The sequence below is a fragment of the Muscardinus avellanarius genome (genome assembly GCF_963383645.1).
Source record: "Muscardinus avellanarius genome assembly, chromosome: 15".
NCBI lineage: Eukaryota > Metazoa > Chordata > Mammalia > Rodentia > Gliridae > Muscardinus > Muscardinus avellanarius.
The window spans coordinates 66,020,830-66,039,801 of NC_137801.1; the positions used below are offsets into that span (position 1 = coordinate 66,020,830).

General features: G+C 37.5%; 1 protein-coding gene across 3 annotated transcripts in view; it reads left to right on the top strand.

Annotated features, from left to right (window-relative positions):
• Positions 1-18,972, top strand: part of ZNF638 (zinc finger protein 638) — a gene marked incomplete at both ends in the record, with an annotated part of 110,343 nt that overhangs the window by 35,569 nt on the left and 55,802 nt on the right. For 2 of the 3 annotated variants that reach the window (XM_080712046.1, XM_080712048.1), the window contains one exon: positions 13,350-14,666. In XM_080712046.1, coding sequence (XP_080568172.1) covers positions 13,365-14,666 — 1,302 coding nt within the window. Of the gene's footprint in view, positions 1-13,162; positions 14,667-18,972 lie in introns of those variants that run through there. The other variant, XM_080712047.1, reaches the window with a different exon arrangement.

Consider the following 18,972-nt stretch of genomic DNA (forward strand, 5'->3'; position numbering starts at 1 on the left):
GGATGTGGCATAGGTTCGAAGCCACAGCCTCAGCTACTTAGGCTCTCAGCAACTTAGTGAGACTCTTGTTTCCAAATAAAATATAAAATAGGTCTGGGAGTTTATCCGGGAGGTAGAAAGCCCCTGGGTTCCATCCCAGTACCACCACCACCAAGGGGGAAAAAAAAAGTGTTAGGCAGGGACAGAAAATTGTAGTCTGGATACTCTGTTAAAGAAGAGGCTTAATGGAATTTGGATTAAATGATACATCTTTAGAGTTGAAAGATAACTCATTACAATATTTTGTGCTTCTATAAACTGTATACATTCTTTTGTTGCATTTATCAGAATATATTGTAATAATTTACACGATTGTGTTAGTCTTTTTATCTGCCTCAGTGACTGGTATGTATTAGATGCTCAGTTGTTGAGTGAGTGAACTCAGCAAGTAGTTGCCAGAGCTTGAATTCTAAATCATGTTCTTTTCACTGCACCTTAATGTATACTGATCAAAGTTTGAGTAAATCTGTCCAAATTCTTAATGAAATGCTTTACATACTAAGATTTTGTTTTGGTATCAGAACGCAGTAACACAGTTAACTGTTTTGCAAAGAACAAGAGCTAATGAATGTTGAAATGTGTTTTAGAGATTCTTTAAATTGAAAGTATGGCTAAAGCTAATTAGGCCCCATTTGTATCCTGTTTGCTCTTTGATTGCTTCAACTTTGTTTAAATTTGTTGTTTAAAATTAAAATAGACACAAGAAAGAAGATATAAAATAAGGCTGGGGGTAAAAAAAAATTAAAATGGAAGGAAAACAGTATGTGGAAGATGTGAGTAGTAGGAAGAAAGAATGGTAAGAGAAAACCTATAGGTATAATGATGACCAGTGAGAGTCAAGAACACCAAGGGTTTGGGAATGAAAGTTCAGGGAACATAGGAGATATAGGCGAATGTATTTTCTTAGTGGTTATTTTGGATTTACACTTTGGCCTCCTGTCTTTATTTCTGTAGTTTTCATTTTGTTAACTTTAATTTGTCTATTATCTCTGTTGAGTGAAAGTTGCATATTTATTTATATATTTATTTATTTATTTATTTATTTATTTATTTATTTATTGGTACTTGGGATGGAACCCAGGGGCATTCTACCTCAGAACTACACCCCCACCAATGTGTGTGTGTGTGTGTGTGTGTGTGTGTGTGTGTGTGTGGTACTAGGGGTGGAACCCAGGGGCTTTTAACCTGTGGGCTATACTACCAGACCTATTTTATATTTTATTTGGAAACAGGGTCTCACTAAGTTGCTGAGAGCCTCACCAAGTAGCTGAGGCTGGCTTCGAACCTGTGGGATCCTCCTGTCTCAGCCTCCCAAGTGCAGGGATTAAAAGCGTGCGCCACCACGCCTGGCCCAGCCCTATTTTTTTATTTTTTATTTTGAAACAAGGTCTCACTAAGTTGCAGAAGGCCTTACTAAGTAGCTGAGGCTGTCCTTGAACCGGGATCCTCCTGTCTCAGCTTCCCAAATGCTGGGATTAAAAGTGTGTGCCACCATGCCCGGCTAAATATAAGGTCTGGGAGTATAGCCCGGAGGTAGAAAGCCTCTGGGTTCCACCCCCAGTACCACCAAAATAAAAAGTAAAAATTATTGAAAATTTTAAATACATTCAAAAGTAAAGGAAATTGTGTATTCACTATGTGCATGTCACCCAGCTTTAATAAGATAATGGTGGTGGGAGTGATTAGGGGTATAGCTCAGTGGTATAGAATTTGTTTAGAAGGCACAATGTTTGATTCTCCAAACTGCAAAAGATAAAAATAAAAATAAACAAGCCAATGGTCAATCTTATCTCATCTCTACCTTCCACCCAATTTTCCTTAATTTTTTTAAGTAGTAGAGATTGAATCCAGTGGCATTCTACCTCTGAGCTGCAGCCCTCAGCCTTTTTTATTTTGAAATAGGGTCTAAGTTGCTGAGGGCTGGCTTCAAAGCTGTGATACTCCTGTCTCAGCCTCCTAAGTACTGGGATTACAGGTGTGCGCCACCGTACCAGCCTTTGTCTAACATATTTTTGAGCACTTATTGCATGTCAGGAGTTATCATCTTAATCTTCATGACAGTCTGAATGGGTTACTGTTTTTATTTCCATTTTCAGATGATGAAACAGGCTTGGGTAAATGCTTGCTTAGGGTCACACTGTTACTAAGCAACAGAAACAATACATAGGGTCCAAATACTTAAATATTATACTTTACCACCTTTTAAAGTTGAATCAATAGTGTTAAATTTTACTAATGGGAGTAAACCAATTTTGCATGAAGTCATTCACTGGCATCCCTTTTAGCAGGGTGGATATCTTCAGATCAGCGGAAATTTCCCCAAAGATGATATTATTATGGATTGCATAATAGGTTGACTAATAGTAGGGTGGGAACATGATGTAGAAGAAGGCTAAATCCAAAAAATGTATTTTGGGCTTATGCTCTTAATTGCAAATTTTTTGCCTCTTGTTACACTTGTTTCTAGTTGTCTTCACCTAGCAGACAATTACGAAGTTACTTAGTTGAATTTTAGATCTAAAAATGTTGGGTCCTTTAACTATATTTGAATGAGATTAAGCCTTGGGTGATGGGAATGAATCCCATCTCTCCTATTCCCGAATTATTTGACAGTAAGTTACATAATTTGTGCTTGTTTATCTCTAAATATATTTCTCAAGAATAGGATGTTTTATAGTCATAGTACAATTATCAACTTTAGTAAATTTTACATTGATAAAATTCTCTTTTTTATCAATGATAAAATGATAAACCAAAATCTCTATTTTGGTTTATCATTTGACCCAAGAGTGTTAATAGCAGGTATTTTTTTTTTTCCCCCTTTAGTACAGGATCAGTCTCGCATCAAATAGTGCATTTAGTTTTCATCTCTTTAGTCTTTAATCTGGAACACTTCTATAGTTGCCTTTATCCTTTGTGAGGTTGATATTTTGAAGAATACTGTTTGCACCTTTTAATAGGATATCACTCATTTTGGATTTGTATAAGAATTCCTCTTGATTAATTAGAATTCAGGTTATGTATCTCAGGACAGAAAAATCACATATGACTCCAGGATATCAGATCTACAGGTACAAAGATGTTCATCGTTTTTTGTTTGTGGTGCTAGAGATTGAACCAGGGGCATTCTACCTCTGAGCTACCTCTCCAGCCCTATTTTGTTTTTATTTGGAAACAGGATTTTGCTAGGTTGCTGAGAGTCTCCCTAAGTTGCTGAGGCTCCTTTCTCAGCCTCCCAAGTACTGGGATTACTGATATGCCTACCACTCCTGGCCAAGCTGTTCATCTTCATGGGTGATCCTGTGTTGGTCATGTTTCTGTTAAGGTGATTATTATGAGAGACATTTTAAGACCATTCACATATCCTACTCATCAAAATTTCCTTTTGGATGTTATACTTCTCATGACTTCCTGAGTCATTCTTTACTGATAGTTTTAAAAATAACTTTCTAGCTGGGCATGGTGGTGCACACTTGTAATCCCAGCATTTGGGAGGCTGAGACAGGATGACAGCGGTTCAGGGACAGCTTCAGCTATTTAGTGAGGCCCTCCTGCAATTCAGTAAGACCCTGTTTCAAAATGAAGAATAAAAAAATAGGGCTGGGGGTGTAGCAGAGGTAGAATGCCCTGAGTACTATAAAACAAACACACACTTTGTAACTCTAGCTGTTCTCTACATTTGCTAATGGGTATGGGGCACTCAGTAAGATCCTTCCCTTTACCATTGATTCATTGTTATAGACTTATAGACTCTTGTTTTTTTTTCAGTATTTTATAATTTATTCAATCTTTCATTTCATATTTGTATGTCTTATCTTACACAGTAAGAGCCCAACATAGTTAAAACATTTAATTATTTGTTCAATCCTGTAAAAATATACCTCGAGTTGTTCCGAAATTGCTTCTTCCACATTACTACAAAACCTACAAAAATGAGTGAATATTTGTTCTAACCCCCAGTTTCACCAAAGCTTAAGGTATATAAATTGAATACTAGATTCACAGGTTACTTGGATTTGTTTTCTTTTTCCTCTTCACTGGGTTGTGAAATTCATTTGAAGTATGATCGGATTAGTTTGCTTTCAGTTTTAGGTTATTACCCTCTTTTCTATCCTTTTTGATTAAAATTTTTAAAATGTATAGATAACATGCTTCCCAAGGTCAAAACTCTATAACAAGGGCTTGGGATTTAGGTTAGTGATTTCAATGCTTGCCTGGCATATGCAAAGTCCTGGGTTTGGAACTTGGCACTGCAGAAAGCAAACAAAACATCCTATACAATGAGACATATTCAATGAAATGTTTCCATATCCCCCTTACCCTTATAAGTAACCAACTACATTGTTTTCTGTCTTATCCTTCCTGTGTTTCTTCTTGTAACCATACGCAAATATGTACATTTTTATGTCTTTTTTTTGACACAAAAGATAGTATACTATATATACTTTTTTGTACCTTGTAAAGACTAAGGTTTTTAGGATTTTACAGTATCCATTCAGATAGTTTAGGTATGTTTACTTTGAGATTTTGGAACATGCTTTAGGCCAATGGGAACATACCTTGGAAAGTGCACTTCCATGAGAGAAGCAAATAACCAAATGGGAGGGAGGGCAAGGATGCAGTTGGACCTCAAACAATTCATTGAAACTAGATATTAAATGACTTCCATGTTGTGTTTGCCTTTTGGTCCTATTTGCCTTTGTTATGGTGGCTTTATTTTGTTTCATGCTTGTGCTTTCTCAGTATGGCAGTGAAAATGGTTGTCAACAGCATTTGTCTTTAACAAACATCTACCACTTTCTCACTTCTAGTTTAAAAAGTTACCCCAGGGAAGATTTCTTTATTTCAACTCTGATCAGATGGTTTCTCTTAAACTAATCGATTATATTTATTAGGAGTGTCAGAGTAGGCATGACCACCAAGGCAGGCATCCAGGGAAGCATCATATAAAGTGAATAATCCCAGTACTTGGGAGGCTGAGACAGGAGGATTGCAGTTCAGGGACAGCCTCAGCAATTTGTGAGGTCCTTTGCAAATCAGTGAGACCCTGTTTTAAAATCAAGAATAAATAGATGTATTCATTTCGAGTCACCCCCCCATGCCATTTTGGCATGGGGCTGTATTTCTATCTTCTGTATTTCTATCTTTCTAATAAACTTCTTTAAATCTTCAAAAAAAAAAAAGAATAAATATAAGGCTGGGGAATGTAGTTCTGAGGAAGAATGCCCCTGGGTTCCATTCCCAGTGCTAAAAAAATTTTTTAAATACATTGTTGTTCTGTAGAGACCCTTTTATGTATGCAGTACACTTGCTTCTAAAAAATAAAAAGGTATAATGTGATTATACTCATCTCACCAAAAAGTTGTTTTCCTTGAAATAATAATGTTAGTAAGTTGTTGCTATATGGCACTAAATTATTGTCGGTGTCTTTTTTTTTTTTTTTTTTTTTGGTGGTACTGGGGTTCCTGGAAGCCCTTCTACCTCCGGGCTACACTCCCACGGGCTACACTCCCAGACCTATTTTTTAACTTTATGTGGAAACAGGGTCTCTTAAGCCAGCGAGGCTGGCTCCGAACCAGCGCGATCCTCCTGTCTCAGCCTTCCAAGCGCGGGGATTACAAGCGTGCGCCACCATGCCCGGCAGTGTCTGGTTTTTATGGCGATCTGTTTCTAGTATTGAGTATTAGCTGTTGCTCCTTCACTGTTCTGATTTGAAGTCATGATATTATACATCCTTTTGCATAGTAAATTTGTGATGCCTTTCATGATGCCAAGTAATGTCTATTTTTTTTTCCCTTCAAGGCACCACATTTTGGCATTTTAACATCCAACACAATTTTTATTCACACTCTTGGTACTTTCACAGTTGTGGTTTTTCTTTTGTGGGATGTGAAGTTAACAAAATTAATGGTAGGTAGTTGGGCATGGTGGCACACACTTGTAATCCAGCATTTGGGGAGCTGATACAGGAGGATCACAGTTTGCGGACAGCCTTAGCTACTTAGTGAGGCCCTGTGCAACTCAGTGAGTACCTGTTTTCAAATAAAGAATAAAAAATAGGACTGGGGTTGTAGCTTGGAGGTAGAATTCCCTGGATTCCATCCCTAGTACCACCAAAAAATAATGATAATGATGATGTTGATGATAATAATAATGGTAGGAAAGAGTTGAGTGAGTGGATCTTTGTACATAATAGGAGAGGTTAGTAGGTTGAGTGCAGTTAAACTGAGGAAAGCACAGTGTGCATATTTTTGTGATTGAATGAACAAGTAGATTTTTGTATTAACTAGTCTTGTAATTACATTTTTAAAGTACATTTGGTACACCCTTGGCCTTTTTTCCCTTTATTTTGAGGGTCTGGGGATGGAACCCAGGGGCATTCTACCTTTTGGGCTACACCCCCTGCCCTATTTTTTATTCTTTATTTTGAAACCGGGTCTTACTGAATTGCAAAGGGCCTCACTAAGTAGCTGAGGCTGTCCTCGAACTGTGATCCTCTAGTCTCAGCCTCCCAAATGCTGGGATTACAAGCGTGTGCCACCATGCCCGGCTTTTTGTTTTTAAAATAGTATCTCACTAGGTTGCTGAGAGTCTCACTACTTGCTGAGGCTCTCCTTGAACCTGTGATCTTCCTGTCCCAGCCTCCCAAGTACTGTGATTACAGGTATGTACCACCACGCCCAAATAATAACTACATACTTATGTGCCAAAGTGAATTTATTTATTTGTTTGTTTATTTACTTATTTTTGTGGTACTGGGAATTGAATCCAAGGGCATTCTATCTCTGAGCTAAACCATAGTCCTATTTTATTGTTTATTTTGAAACAGGGTTTCACTAAGTTGTAGAGGGCCTCCGTTGCTGAGACTGGCCACAAACCTGTCATTTTCCTATCTCAGCCTCTCAAGTACTGGTATTACAAGCATGCACCACCATACCCCAGCCAAAGTGAGTTTATATATTCTGAGACAGTGCTCTAACAAAGTAATAACAAATGGTAGAAAAATAATGCTAGAATGCCGGAGCCAGCCGGCAAAAGTACGGGTTCTGAAGAGAGGAGTGAGGATGAAAAGAATTTTATTCAATGAATTTTATTCATAGAATACTTTATTCTCTCATGGAAGGATCGCCAGTACACTCCCGGGTCGATATCTCTACTGACCGATCCCGGTTTTATGGCTCTCGTCCTATTTATACCGCTCCCAATCAGCCAACCATCATGACGTCATGACGTCACCGCCTACGCGCATAACCTGCGCGCATAACGTTCAGACCAATCAAGCCTTAACAGTCAAAGCAATCAATTCCACCTGAGCTTCTCTCAGACGTTGAACTTTCCATGACCCCAAACCTTATTGGCTCTGGGCAAAGGACAGTCAGAAGTGTTCTTAAAGGGGAAAGCCTTAATGGCTCCCCACACTAGAATGGCATTCTTTCCTTTGTGGTAGATTTATAGAAAACTTAAAATTCTTTTCTGCTTGCCATAGTGATTTTTCCTTCTTTATTGTTATTGTGGTAAGGGGCAAGCAAAGAACATATATTACTTTTTATAATTAGAAAAAAGCCATAAAATAAATTTACATTTTATATATCTGAGATATACCATGAAAAGAACACTGAGGAAAAATGTAGTTCTGTTGTGATCTTGTTGCTTCCTAGCTGTGTTCTAAAGCTTTACTTAATCTTTACAGTTTACACTGGGATTCCTATTGCTCTCCAGGTGGTTGTGAAATTCATATAGATAATGGGCATGAAAGTGCTTTGTAAACCATGAAGTGCTATGAAATCCAGGTATAAGATTTTATATAAGTCTTTTCATTATGAAACAAGTGGAGTGGAGTCATCATGATCTGGCTGATTAATATTTGATATTGGTTTGGGATTCTAGAAGATTTTAGGTCTTCTGTTGTAATGAAAATTATGAGCTCCTTTCCTTCTGAAAAATTATATCAAAATAATAGGCAGTTCTTGATTGTCTATGATAGTGGACATCAGAACTTCTCATGGGATCTTATTGGTGGTATCTTTTTAATCTATCAAGCCATCTCTTCATGCTTGCCTCAAGAAACTCTCTTCAATGAGTATTTTTTTCCCCCCTGTAATTGCTGTACTGGGGATGGAACCCAGGGGTGTTCTACCTCTGAGCGACACCCCCAGCCCTATTTTTATTCTTTATTTTGGAGAAGGGCCTAAGTAGCTTCAGCTGTCTGTGAACCTTGATCCTCCTATTTAGGACTCCGAATCCTGGAATAACAAGTGTGTACTACCACGCCCAGCTGAAGAGAGGTTTTAACTGCTGCTTACTAAAATAAAACAGTTTAAATGCGTTGTGACAGTTAAATATCTGTTTTTGAAATAGTAGATATAAGGATATATGTCAATTGAAAAAAAACAAAGGTTTGGGGATAGAGCCCAGTGGTAGAGCACTTGTCTAGCATGTGCTAGACCCTGGGTTTGAACTTCAGCACTAGAGCACTTGTCTAGAATGCACTAGACACTGGGTTTGATCTTCAGCACTGCATAAATAAAGAAGGAAGTAAGGAAGAAAATAGCAAGTAGCGTAAGTTTTGTGTGTGTGTGTGTGTGTGTGTGTGTGGTACTGGGGATGGAACCCAGAGGCTTTCCACCTCTGAGCTATACTCCCAGACCTTTTTTTTTTTTTTTAATTTGGAAACAGGGTCTCACTAAGTTACTAAAAGCCTCACTAAGTAGCTGAGGCTGGTTTGAACCTGTGTGATCCTCCTGTCTCAGCCTCCCAAGTGCAGGGATTACAAGTGTGCAACACCACACTTGTAATTAAGTCTAATTCTGTAAAATGATATTTGGTGTTACTCCCTTCCCTATAATATGTGTACACATAAACAAAACTAAAAGAAAATATACCAGAATATTAGTTTACTCTTAGAGATGACTTTATTTATTTATTTGGCACTGGGGATCAAACCTAGAGGCATTATACCTCCCGAGCTAAACCACCAGCCCAGTTTTATTTCTTATTTGGAAATGAGGTCGCACTAAGTTGTTGAGGCTGGCTTCGAACCTGTATTCTCCTGTCTTAACTTCCCAAGTACTGGGATTACAAGCATTGCACCACCATGCCTGCCTTATTATTTATTTTCCAAAGGAATCTTGCTGAGTTGCTCAGGCTGTCCTCAAATTCCTGGGCACAAGAGATTTTCTTCTCTTACTCTCCCAGATAGCTGGGACTATGGGTGTATAGCAGCATGACCAATTTTGGGTGATGGTTTTTTGGTAATTACTTTTCTTGGTGTGTGTGGTACCCCTGGGATTGAACCTAGGGGCATCCTACCTCTGAGCTACACTGTAGCCCTACTTTATTTTTTATTTTGAAAAAGGGTTTCACTAAGTTGTGGTGGGCCTCATTTAGTTGCTGAGGCTGGCTATGAACCTGCTGTCCTGCCTTGGCTTCCTAAGACCTGGAATTACAGGTGTGCTCCACCATGCTTGTCCGATAATTACTTTTCATTTTCTATAATGAGCATTTATTATTTATGTGCCTAGGAATTAAAAAACTTAAGGGGTTAATGCTATTTAATTGCAGTTGTTTTCAAAGAAGGTAATAATTAGGGGCTCAGAGTTTAATGATTTTATAAGTTAGCTCTGATTTTATAAGTTAGTTCACCCTCTGGGTGAACAAACCTCTATGACCAGAATTCCTGCAGTTAAATGAAAAAGACTTTATTTATTTATTTATTTATTTATTTATTTTTGTAGTCCTGGGATTGAACCCAGGAGTATTCTTCCTCCGATCCATGCCTCCAGCCCTATTTTTTATTCTTTATTTTGAAACAGGGTCTCACCAAGTTGCAGAGGGCCTATAAAGGTTGCTCAGGCTGTCCCCAAACCTGTGATCGTCCTGTCTTGGCCTCCCCAAGTACTGACAAGCATAGGCCACCACACCCAACTCATAGAAATGACTTTATAATGTCTGTTTTTATATGGTTGTTTACCAGGTGTTAATGCCAAATTTATCCTTGTCTTTTGGGTTCCTTCTTTATGCCTGGTTCATTTTTTTCTTTTTGGTCACATTGTTTTCAGGATTTATCAGTGTCATCTTCAAAAGGCAAAGGCATTATTTTTTTGTTGTGGCATAACCTAATTCTTAGAGGTAAGAACAGTCTGTAAGAGGGTATTCTCTTGTGTTTTGTGTATTAGTGTAAGGCAGTGGTAGAAATGGAAAAAAGTTGTGCAGAGTTTGAGTAGTTAGATGACAATTTCTAAGTAAAAGCAGTGGTTGTTTTTAAGGATCAAGTAAAGACAGAATTGTTCTTGAAACTAATTTTATTATGTAGAAAGTAGGCCAGAGTCATATGATTTATGATTGTTTAAAACTACCTATGGTAGGCTGGGTGTGGTGGTGCAAGCTTGTAATCCCTGCTCTTGGGAGGCTGAGACAGGAGTATCACATAGGTTCAAAGCCAGCTTCAGCTACTTAGTGAGGCTCTCAACAACTTAGTGAGACCCTGTTTCCAAATAAAATATAAAATAGGTCTGGGAGTATAGCCCGGAGGTAGAAAGCTTCTGGGTTCCACCCCCAGTACCACCAAAAAATAAATAAATAATAAAAAAAATAGGGCTGGAGGTATAGCTCAGAGGCAGAAATGCCCCTGGGTTTCATTTCCAGTACTGAGGGTATGGGGCGAACAACCTACAGTTTGTTAGCAACATTTTTCTTACAGTGAATGTAGGTATCATTGTTAAGTGAGCTTTTGTCTGCTGCTTTTATCTGGTGAATTAGAAGTATGTGTAACCTTTCTTATATTTTTTGTTTTTCAGTAGAACTTGAAAATAATATGTTAGTAGTGAAGACTTTTCATGTGATCATTCAGATAGTGTAACAAGTATTTGAGGGTCTTTGAGTAGGAGTAGGGTTTATGTACTTGAGAGATAAGTCTTAAAAATATACATTTAGCCAGGTGTGGTGGTGCAGGCTTGTAATCCACGCGCTTGGGAGGCTGAGACAAGATCGTGCAGGTTCAAAGCAAGCCTCAGCTGGCTTAAGAGATCCTGTTTCCAAATAAAATATAAAATAGGTCTGGGAGTGTAGCCCGGAGGTAGAAGGCCCCTGGGTTCCATCCCCAGTACCACCAAAAATACACACACACACACACACACACACACACACACACACACACACACATTTAGCTTCCATTGACACTAGACTGTTGGAAAAAATTAAATGCATATGAGCACAGAAACCTAAGATAGTAAAAGGTATGTATGTCAAGAGGTGCAACCAATATTTAAGAAAGGTTATTGGAAGATTCACTTGGTGTGGTGGTCAAGGAAGATTTAATGGATGAAATAAGTCTGGGAGAATTAGAAAGGAAGAGATTGGCTATTATTCTTTTTTTTTTTTTTTTTTTTTTTGGTGGCACAGGGGGTGGAACCCAGAGAGTTTCTACCTCCGGGCTATACTCCCAGATCTATTTTATATTTTTTTAGAAACAGGGTCTCACTAAGTTGCTGAGAGCCTCACTAAGTAGATGAGGCTGGCTTCGAACCTGTGCGATCCTCCTGTCTCAGCCTCCCAAGTGCGGGGATTACAAGCGTGCGCTACCACGCCCGGCATTATTCTTTATTTTGAAACAGGGTCTCAATGAGTTGGGAAGAACCTCACTAAGTAGCTGAGACTGTCCTCGAACCTTGATCCTCCTGTCTCAGCCTCCTAAATGGTGGGATTATAAGTGTGTGCCACCACACCTGGCTACTCTTTAGTTTTTTAACAAGAGCAGTTTAGTAAAAATGTCCTGTTTAAAAGATTAAATGTGTTGGTAACATGCAAAATAGTTGGGAGAGTGTTAACTAAATAAAGCCCATTTCCCAGCTATATTAGCATTTTATTAACATATTTGTAAAGAAAAAAGTATATAATAAGTGGGTGAAATAGCCTAAACCAGAAAGTGATGATCAGCAAATAGGATCCATTGTGTGGCTTTCCATTGGCAGGCATAGATCCCTTAAGACCTTACATTGCACATCTAGTATAAATATAGTTATAATATAGGCTTTAAACAAAACAAAGACTGGGAGAAAGCAAATTGTGTGTCCGCTGACCTTGGTCCTGAATGATAGATAAAATACTCTTTCTTTCAAAAGTTGGTTGGATTTGACAGTGCAGCAATCAGATGGCTGATTAACAACCCAGATTTAACTACTTCAATGCCAGGGGGACATGATTGTCTTGATACATCTCTTAGTCATTAACATGGATTATGGGACCAAATTACATTGAATGCAGATATGGGCACTGGCACAGGCACTGGTCAGTTGGTTACTTATCCTCTTTGCTTTAGTGTCTACTTAAGGCTTTACAGGGCAACATATCTCAGGGAGTTGTGAGAACTAAATGACTCAATCCATGCTAAGTGCTTAGAACATTAACTGACACAAGGACAATGCTCTATAAAGATTACCATTGTTACTAACCATATAGTGAGTCTTCTCACTATGGAGGAATTCAAGAGAAGAGCAATTAGTTTTGTTACTTATATATTATAACCAATTTCATCCTGTTGCATCTGCTTTGTTAGGCTCTGTACTGCAAGTATTGGCAACAAATTTTTACCTATAAGAAACTGTTGCTTAAATATGAACATAGTGTAGTTTAATTGTTGTGTGGAATTTATTAGATGTGAAGGCTGCTTCTATGAATGAATGAGTCTTATAGAAATGGATCTTATAAAATTTTAAAGTTACAGTTATTACTTTTGTTGCATGTATAATTACATATGTATTAAGTATGTGTATGTTTCTAAGAATTTTAATGCCTTCATCCCCCCCCATTAAAGCATGAAATAAATCCTCTGTTTTTCAAGATTATTTAAAAGACATTGTAATGATCTCTCAGTACCTAGGACAGCACCTGGTTCAACATAGTATACAGAAACACTGGCTTGAGATTTGGGGTTTGTGACCTGGATTCTGGAAAGAAAAGAAGGTTTTAGGGAAAATTAAAAATCTTTGTAAGTCCCTTTCTAAAAGCATATGCTGTGCAGAATGGTTTCATGGCTTTATTTCAAAATGTTTTACTCTGGCTGTAGAACCCACTTCATGAAGTAGTTTGAATTAAAATGATCTAATATCTGTGTTTTAACTTTCAGCTTTGTGTTATTCTTGGAAAATTTCGCACCACTTGTGAATTCCTTGAACCTGGGCATTGCAAACCCACTTCTGTTGGGCCCATCTCCTTTACACTTTGCTCAGATTAAGACTCAGTTGGCGCTTCAGCAGCTGAATGCCGTTGCCTCACATGGTTCAACACCACCTTATACTTTATTAAATCAGGCATTCTTGAAAGTAGCCATGTCGAGACCCAGGTTTAATCCTCGAGGAAACTTTCCACTTCAAAGGCCACGAGCACCTAACCCTTCTGGGATGAGGCCTCCAGGACCATTTATGAGGCCTGGATCTATGGGTCTTCCAAGATTTTACCCAGCAGGGAGAGCTCGTGGAATTCCACACAGATTTGCTGGCCATGAATCTTATCAGAACATGGGACCACAGAGAATGAGTGTTCAGGTAACTCAACACCGAACTGATCCAAGATTGACCAAAGAAAAGTTGGATTTTCATGAAGCACAACAAAAGAAGGGGAAGCCTCATGGTAGCCGATGGGATGATGAGCCTCATATAGCTGCATCAGTGGGAGTGAAACAGAGTTCTGTAACACAGGTTACAGAGCAGAATCCTAAAGTACAAAGCCGCTATACAAAAGAGAGTGCCTCAAGTATCTTAGCAAGTTTTGGATTGTCTAATGAAGATCTAGAAGAACTTAGCCGCTATCCTGATGAACAGCTAACTCCTGAAAATATGCCATTAATTTTGAGGGATATAAGAATGCGAAAAATGGGGCGCCGATTACCTAATTTACCTTCTCAGAACAGAAATAAAGAAACACTTGGTAGTGAACCAGTTTCAAGTAATGTGATTGATTATGGGCATGCAAGCAAATATGGGTACACAGAAGATCCACTTGAAGTACGCATTTATGATCCTGAAATTCCAACTGATGAGGTCAAGAATGAATTTCGATCACAGCCGAGCATTTCCACATCTGTTCCCACTCCAAATGTGATATGTAATTCTGTGTTTCCTGTTGAAGATGTGTTTCGTCAGATGGATTTCCCCAGTGAGTCCTCCAATAACCAGTCTTTTTTCTCAGTTGAGAGTGGAACCAAGATGTCAGGCTTACACATTTCAGGACAGTCAGTCCTTGAACCTGTAAAATTCGTCAACCAAACAGTTAGCCAGACAGTGAGTCAGTCTCTGATTCCTCCGTCTATGAACCAGCAACCTTTTTCATCTGAATTAATTTCAGCAGTAAGCCAGCAAGAACGGATCCCACATAAACCTGTGATTAATTCATCTAATGCACATGTTGAATCGAGAGGAAGTAAAAAGAATTACCAATCAGACAATGATGTTCCCATTCAGTCTCCCTTTGGGATTGTGAAAGCATCATGGCTACCAAAGTTTTCACATGCCGATGTCCAGAAGATGAAGAGACTCCCAACTCCTTCCATGATGAATGATTATTATGCAGCATCTCCAAGAATATTTCCACATTTGTGTTCTCTGTGTAACGTAGAATGTAGTCACTTGAAGGTGAGTGCTTTTAAAGATCACTGTATAATGATGCTCAGCGGCCAAGTTTTCTCTAAAATCTGTTAGGTATGCTGCTAACGAGGCATTAAGGAAATGACAAGTTAATTTTGATTTAATCTTCATTTCTTAGTTGTAATCTTAAGTAGCCCTGGCCTTAGTACTGAATTGTTATGCTTTCTGCATTCCTGTGACTGGGCATATCACATAGTTTATCCATTTATTCTGAACTTTTAGTTATCTTCTGCAACATAAAATTTATGCAACATAAATGTATTTATAATACCATGTCACATGAGTTATGTTATCAAAACAAGATTTTCTAGCATAAAAATATAAAAGTTTGGTAAAACCCACTTGGACCACACATCTATAAGAGACAGTGTTTTATAATCCTGCATGTACTTGTATTGGGCTAAAGACATTTAATGTTGATCTAACTCTTTTCTGATTTTTATACTGTTCAGTGATTTATTTTATTTTGTATTTCTTGAGAAGGAGCCTCCTATAACTTAATAGCAAAATTAATCACAATGTGTTAATGGGACTGGCTGTGGGCTCAGAAAATAGAGTAAAATGGTAGGAATTTGTAAAGAAAATTCTCAAAAATAAACTGAAGGTAACTTAAATGGTTAGTGTAGTTAGAAGGAAGTTATTGAAGAGTAGCATAATATAGAATGTTATGGCAGTATAATATAGAATATAGTATTTGATACTCATTGGTATATTTGAGCAGAAAATTCCAGGTTAAGTCTTATTTACTTATATGTTTGGAAACTATTGGTTCTTTGGTTTACTAATGTAATTTGTAGATTTAGGTGGGAAATAACTTAGGTGGGAATGTACTTACCATCGGAAGAAGCTTTGATTCCAGGACATAGCCTTGAATTTTAGATAATGAAATTTAGATGTTCTTAAGTAGTTTATACAAGGACACATTACAACAGAAAATTCAGAGAATCATCAGAAACTATTTTGAAAATTTAGAATTAAAAAAAAAGCACTAAGGATTAAGTAGTTTATACAGTCTTGAAGAGAAAAGTTATACATACAAGGAATTTTTTTTGGGGGGGCAGGTCTGGAGATGGAACCCAGGGGCATTTAACCTCCAAGATACACTCCCTGCCCTATTTTTTATTCTTTATTTTGAAACCGGGTCTCACTGAGTTGCAAAGGGCCTCAATCAGTAGCTGAGGCTGTCCTTGATCTGCGATCCTTTGGTCTCAACCACCCGAATGCTGGGATTACAAGCATGCGCCATCATGCCCGGTTTAGGAATTTTTTAAAAAGTAGAAATAATCAGTGGTTTGGTGATCTACTCAGCTTATTTGGGTATGCTATAAGGGAAAGATATTTATTATTTCTATCTTGCTTTTAGGCTTAGGCTAGCTAGCATTATCAGTTTACCAATACCTGTTGTGTTAATGTGATTAAAAATGCTTCCTGGCATCCAAAGACTTTTTTTTTGGGGGGGGGGGGATTGAACCCAGGGGCATATCACCTTTGAGCTGTATCCCCAGCCCAATATTTTTATTTTTAAACAAAGTCTCACTAAGTTGTGGAGGGGCTCACTAAGTAGCTGAGGCTGGCCACAAACTCGGATCCTCTTGTCTCAGCCTCCAAGTACTGGGATCACAACTGTGCACCACCACACCCCCGGCCCAAAGACTTTTATAGTTAGATAAGACTAATGGAGTGACAGTTACTAAATCTGTTTGGATTAGAATGATTTGGAAATGAAGACTTTATGGAGTAGTTTTAAGATGGCTCTCAATGATGAGTTAGGTTTTAGATATTCTCATTTAAAGCTGTATCTGAAGGGATGGAAAGATGACATTCCAGATGAGAGCAAGAGCCTTAAAGAGGCAAAAGGCCTGAGAGAAGACTACATTGCATTGTGGTAGGAGGCAATTGGGAAGTGTGATGACTGTACTAGAAATAAGTACGAAGTGCCTTGAAAAGAGTTTAGATTTAAGGGTAGGGTTCCTAACATATCAAGTTTCTTGATATGTGAAGTGTTGTTTGAAAGTGTTTTAGGGATATCTGACTAAAGTGTGCAGATGAATGAGAATGAGAAGAAATGGAGTGGACCCCCTAATTGGAGGCTTTCTTATTCAAATGTAAGATGGTAGATGCCTGGGTTAATAAGAAAAATATAAGAGGAAATTAAATCACTTAGTGATTGTTAGAGCGTATAGAGATTCCCATTAAAAACCCACAAACCTTTCAACAACACAACAGAATGTGGCTCATCTAAGTAATGAATTCTGCTACTGAGTGGACAAGTGATAGTTTATTTTTTTAATTTTTTATTTTTTTGTGGTACTGGGGATTGAACTCAGGCACATTCTTATCTCTGAACTATACTCCCAGCTTTATTTTTTATTTTGAAACAGGGCCTCACTAAGTACTTGAGGTTAGCTCTGGTCCTCCTGTCCCAGCTTCTCAAGTACTGCGATTACAAGCATCTACCGCCAACCTGGCTAAGTGATAGCTTATGAATATGGATTTAAATGGTACAAATCACCTCTCATAAATCTGGAGTATTTGCTGCCTCTTAAGTGATGTAGCCAATAAATGTAGATCACCAATTGCAAGCTTTCTCCTACTAAGTAAATATTTTCTTCCCGCTTTTGACTCTCTTAAACTATAGCTTGAAGATTAGTACTTTGAGAATGCAGCAATAGAATGTGAAGTGTGTTTCCTTTTTAAACCAGGGGTTCAGGCTTTAGAGGGGCTCTCCTTGGTTTTAGAAGATATGTCTTTCTGGCTAAAATGGTTTGGGTTATAACCACTGGCCAATGTAAGAACTTTATAAGGTAGTTGGAGAGAAAAGAGCATGTATTAATAAGGGATAAGTATTTTCAGTTTTATTCCTATCCTGCCCAATTCTACAGTCCTTGCAGCATCTTCTGCATAGTAGGTAATTATCACCTTTTCTTTGGAGAGGCAGTGCTACTTTCAAACCATTATCCAGCGTGGGTACTGTTACTACTATGGAGTCTAGGAATTGGGGTGGTGAGGTATAAAGCAAAGTTACGTCAGTAAGTAAAGAAGTCAGTTGGAAGCCTTAATGTGTATGTGTGTGTTGAAATGAAGAAAGTATACCTTACATAAAAGGCATTTATCACTGTTAGCTGGTAATCGTTATAAAAAAATGTATTCCAGTATTATGTCATTTTTCCTTACCAGAAAAAATAAAAAAACTGGGAAATTGAATATCGGGGTTAAATCGTTGGATTTATAATGATGACATCATATTCAAATAAAACACTTTTATAATCCAAATAAATCATGCCCAACTCCCTGCCTGCCATTGTGTCTGTTTGATGTAAACAGTGTCCAGTTCATCAAAGACATGGATTTAGTACTACTACTTAGAGACTCTTGACTACAAATCTCTTAGCTTTCTATTTGTATCACTGAGGAGAATATGCAAACATTTATTTTTTTGCAGCTCACAAGCCTTTTGGCTTAATGAAGTAGTTAAGAGTTTGTTATAACTCGTTTCTAATATATCAAATAGCATGTACTTTAGATAGTTCTTTTTAAGGCAGAATCCAGAAGTAGTGTCAACTATAGTTTTAACTATGGAAATTTATAGTTTGTCTTTGAGGAATGACCTAGACTATTTTTGAGGTGGAAACAATTTTTTTCTCAAAAGAAGTTTTAAATTACGGAACTGTTTAGAAAGTTTTTATTTTTGTTTTTGCCTTTCAACAAAACATGGAGTTATATACACGTTGCTTTTAACTAATTGTTTCACTGTGAACACTGTATCTTTAAAAATGTATTGTTTTTGTTTTTAAATCAGCTGTGTCTTCTAGGAGTTATTTATGGCTGTCAATTGTAATTTTAAGGCTTTTTTAAAATAATGTTATAAGAGAGCATTTTAATTGTAAAGCTCAACATAGGGGATATTGTTTCTTTTAAGTCTTCAAAATAAATTAGATTTGATCAGCAGTAGTTTTTCATATTTTTACTAATCTTAAAATTTCCCAAATAGTGAGTGCCTTGCTTGGGATGGTACTGGCCTATGAGGTAGTATTTTTTGATTGTTGATGTCAGCATGAATTTTAGATGTGTAAGTCATGGAGATAGTATATTTCGAAGCTAAGATTTCATAGTACCATTTTATAGAATTTTGGCTGTTCTCTGGAGTGTTATTTGTATATTTAAGATAAATTATTTTCTACTCTGCTTTTATTTTCTACTAGTTTATATACATATTTAAAATAAATGTCCGTGGGTATGATATTTTTATAAAAACTTTTTTAATGCTAAATCATTTAAAAATGGAATCAGCAAG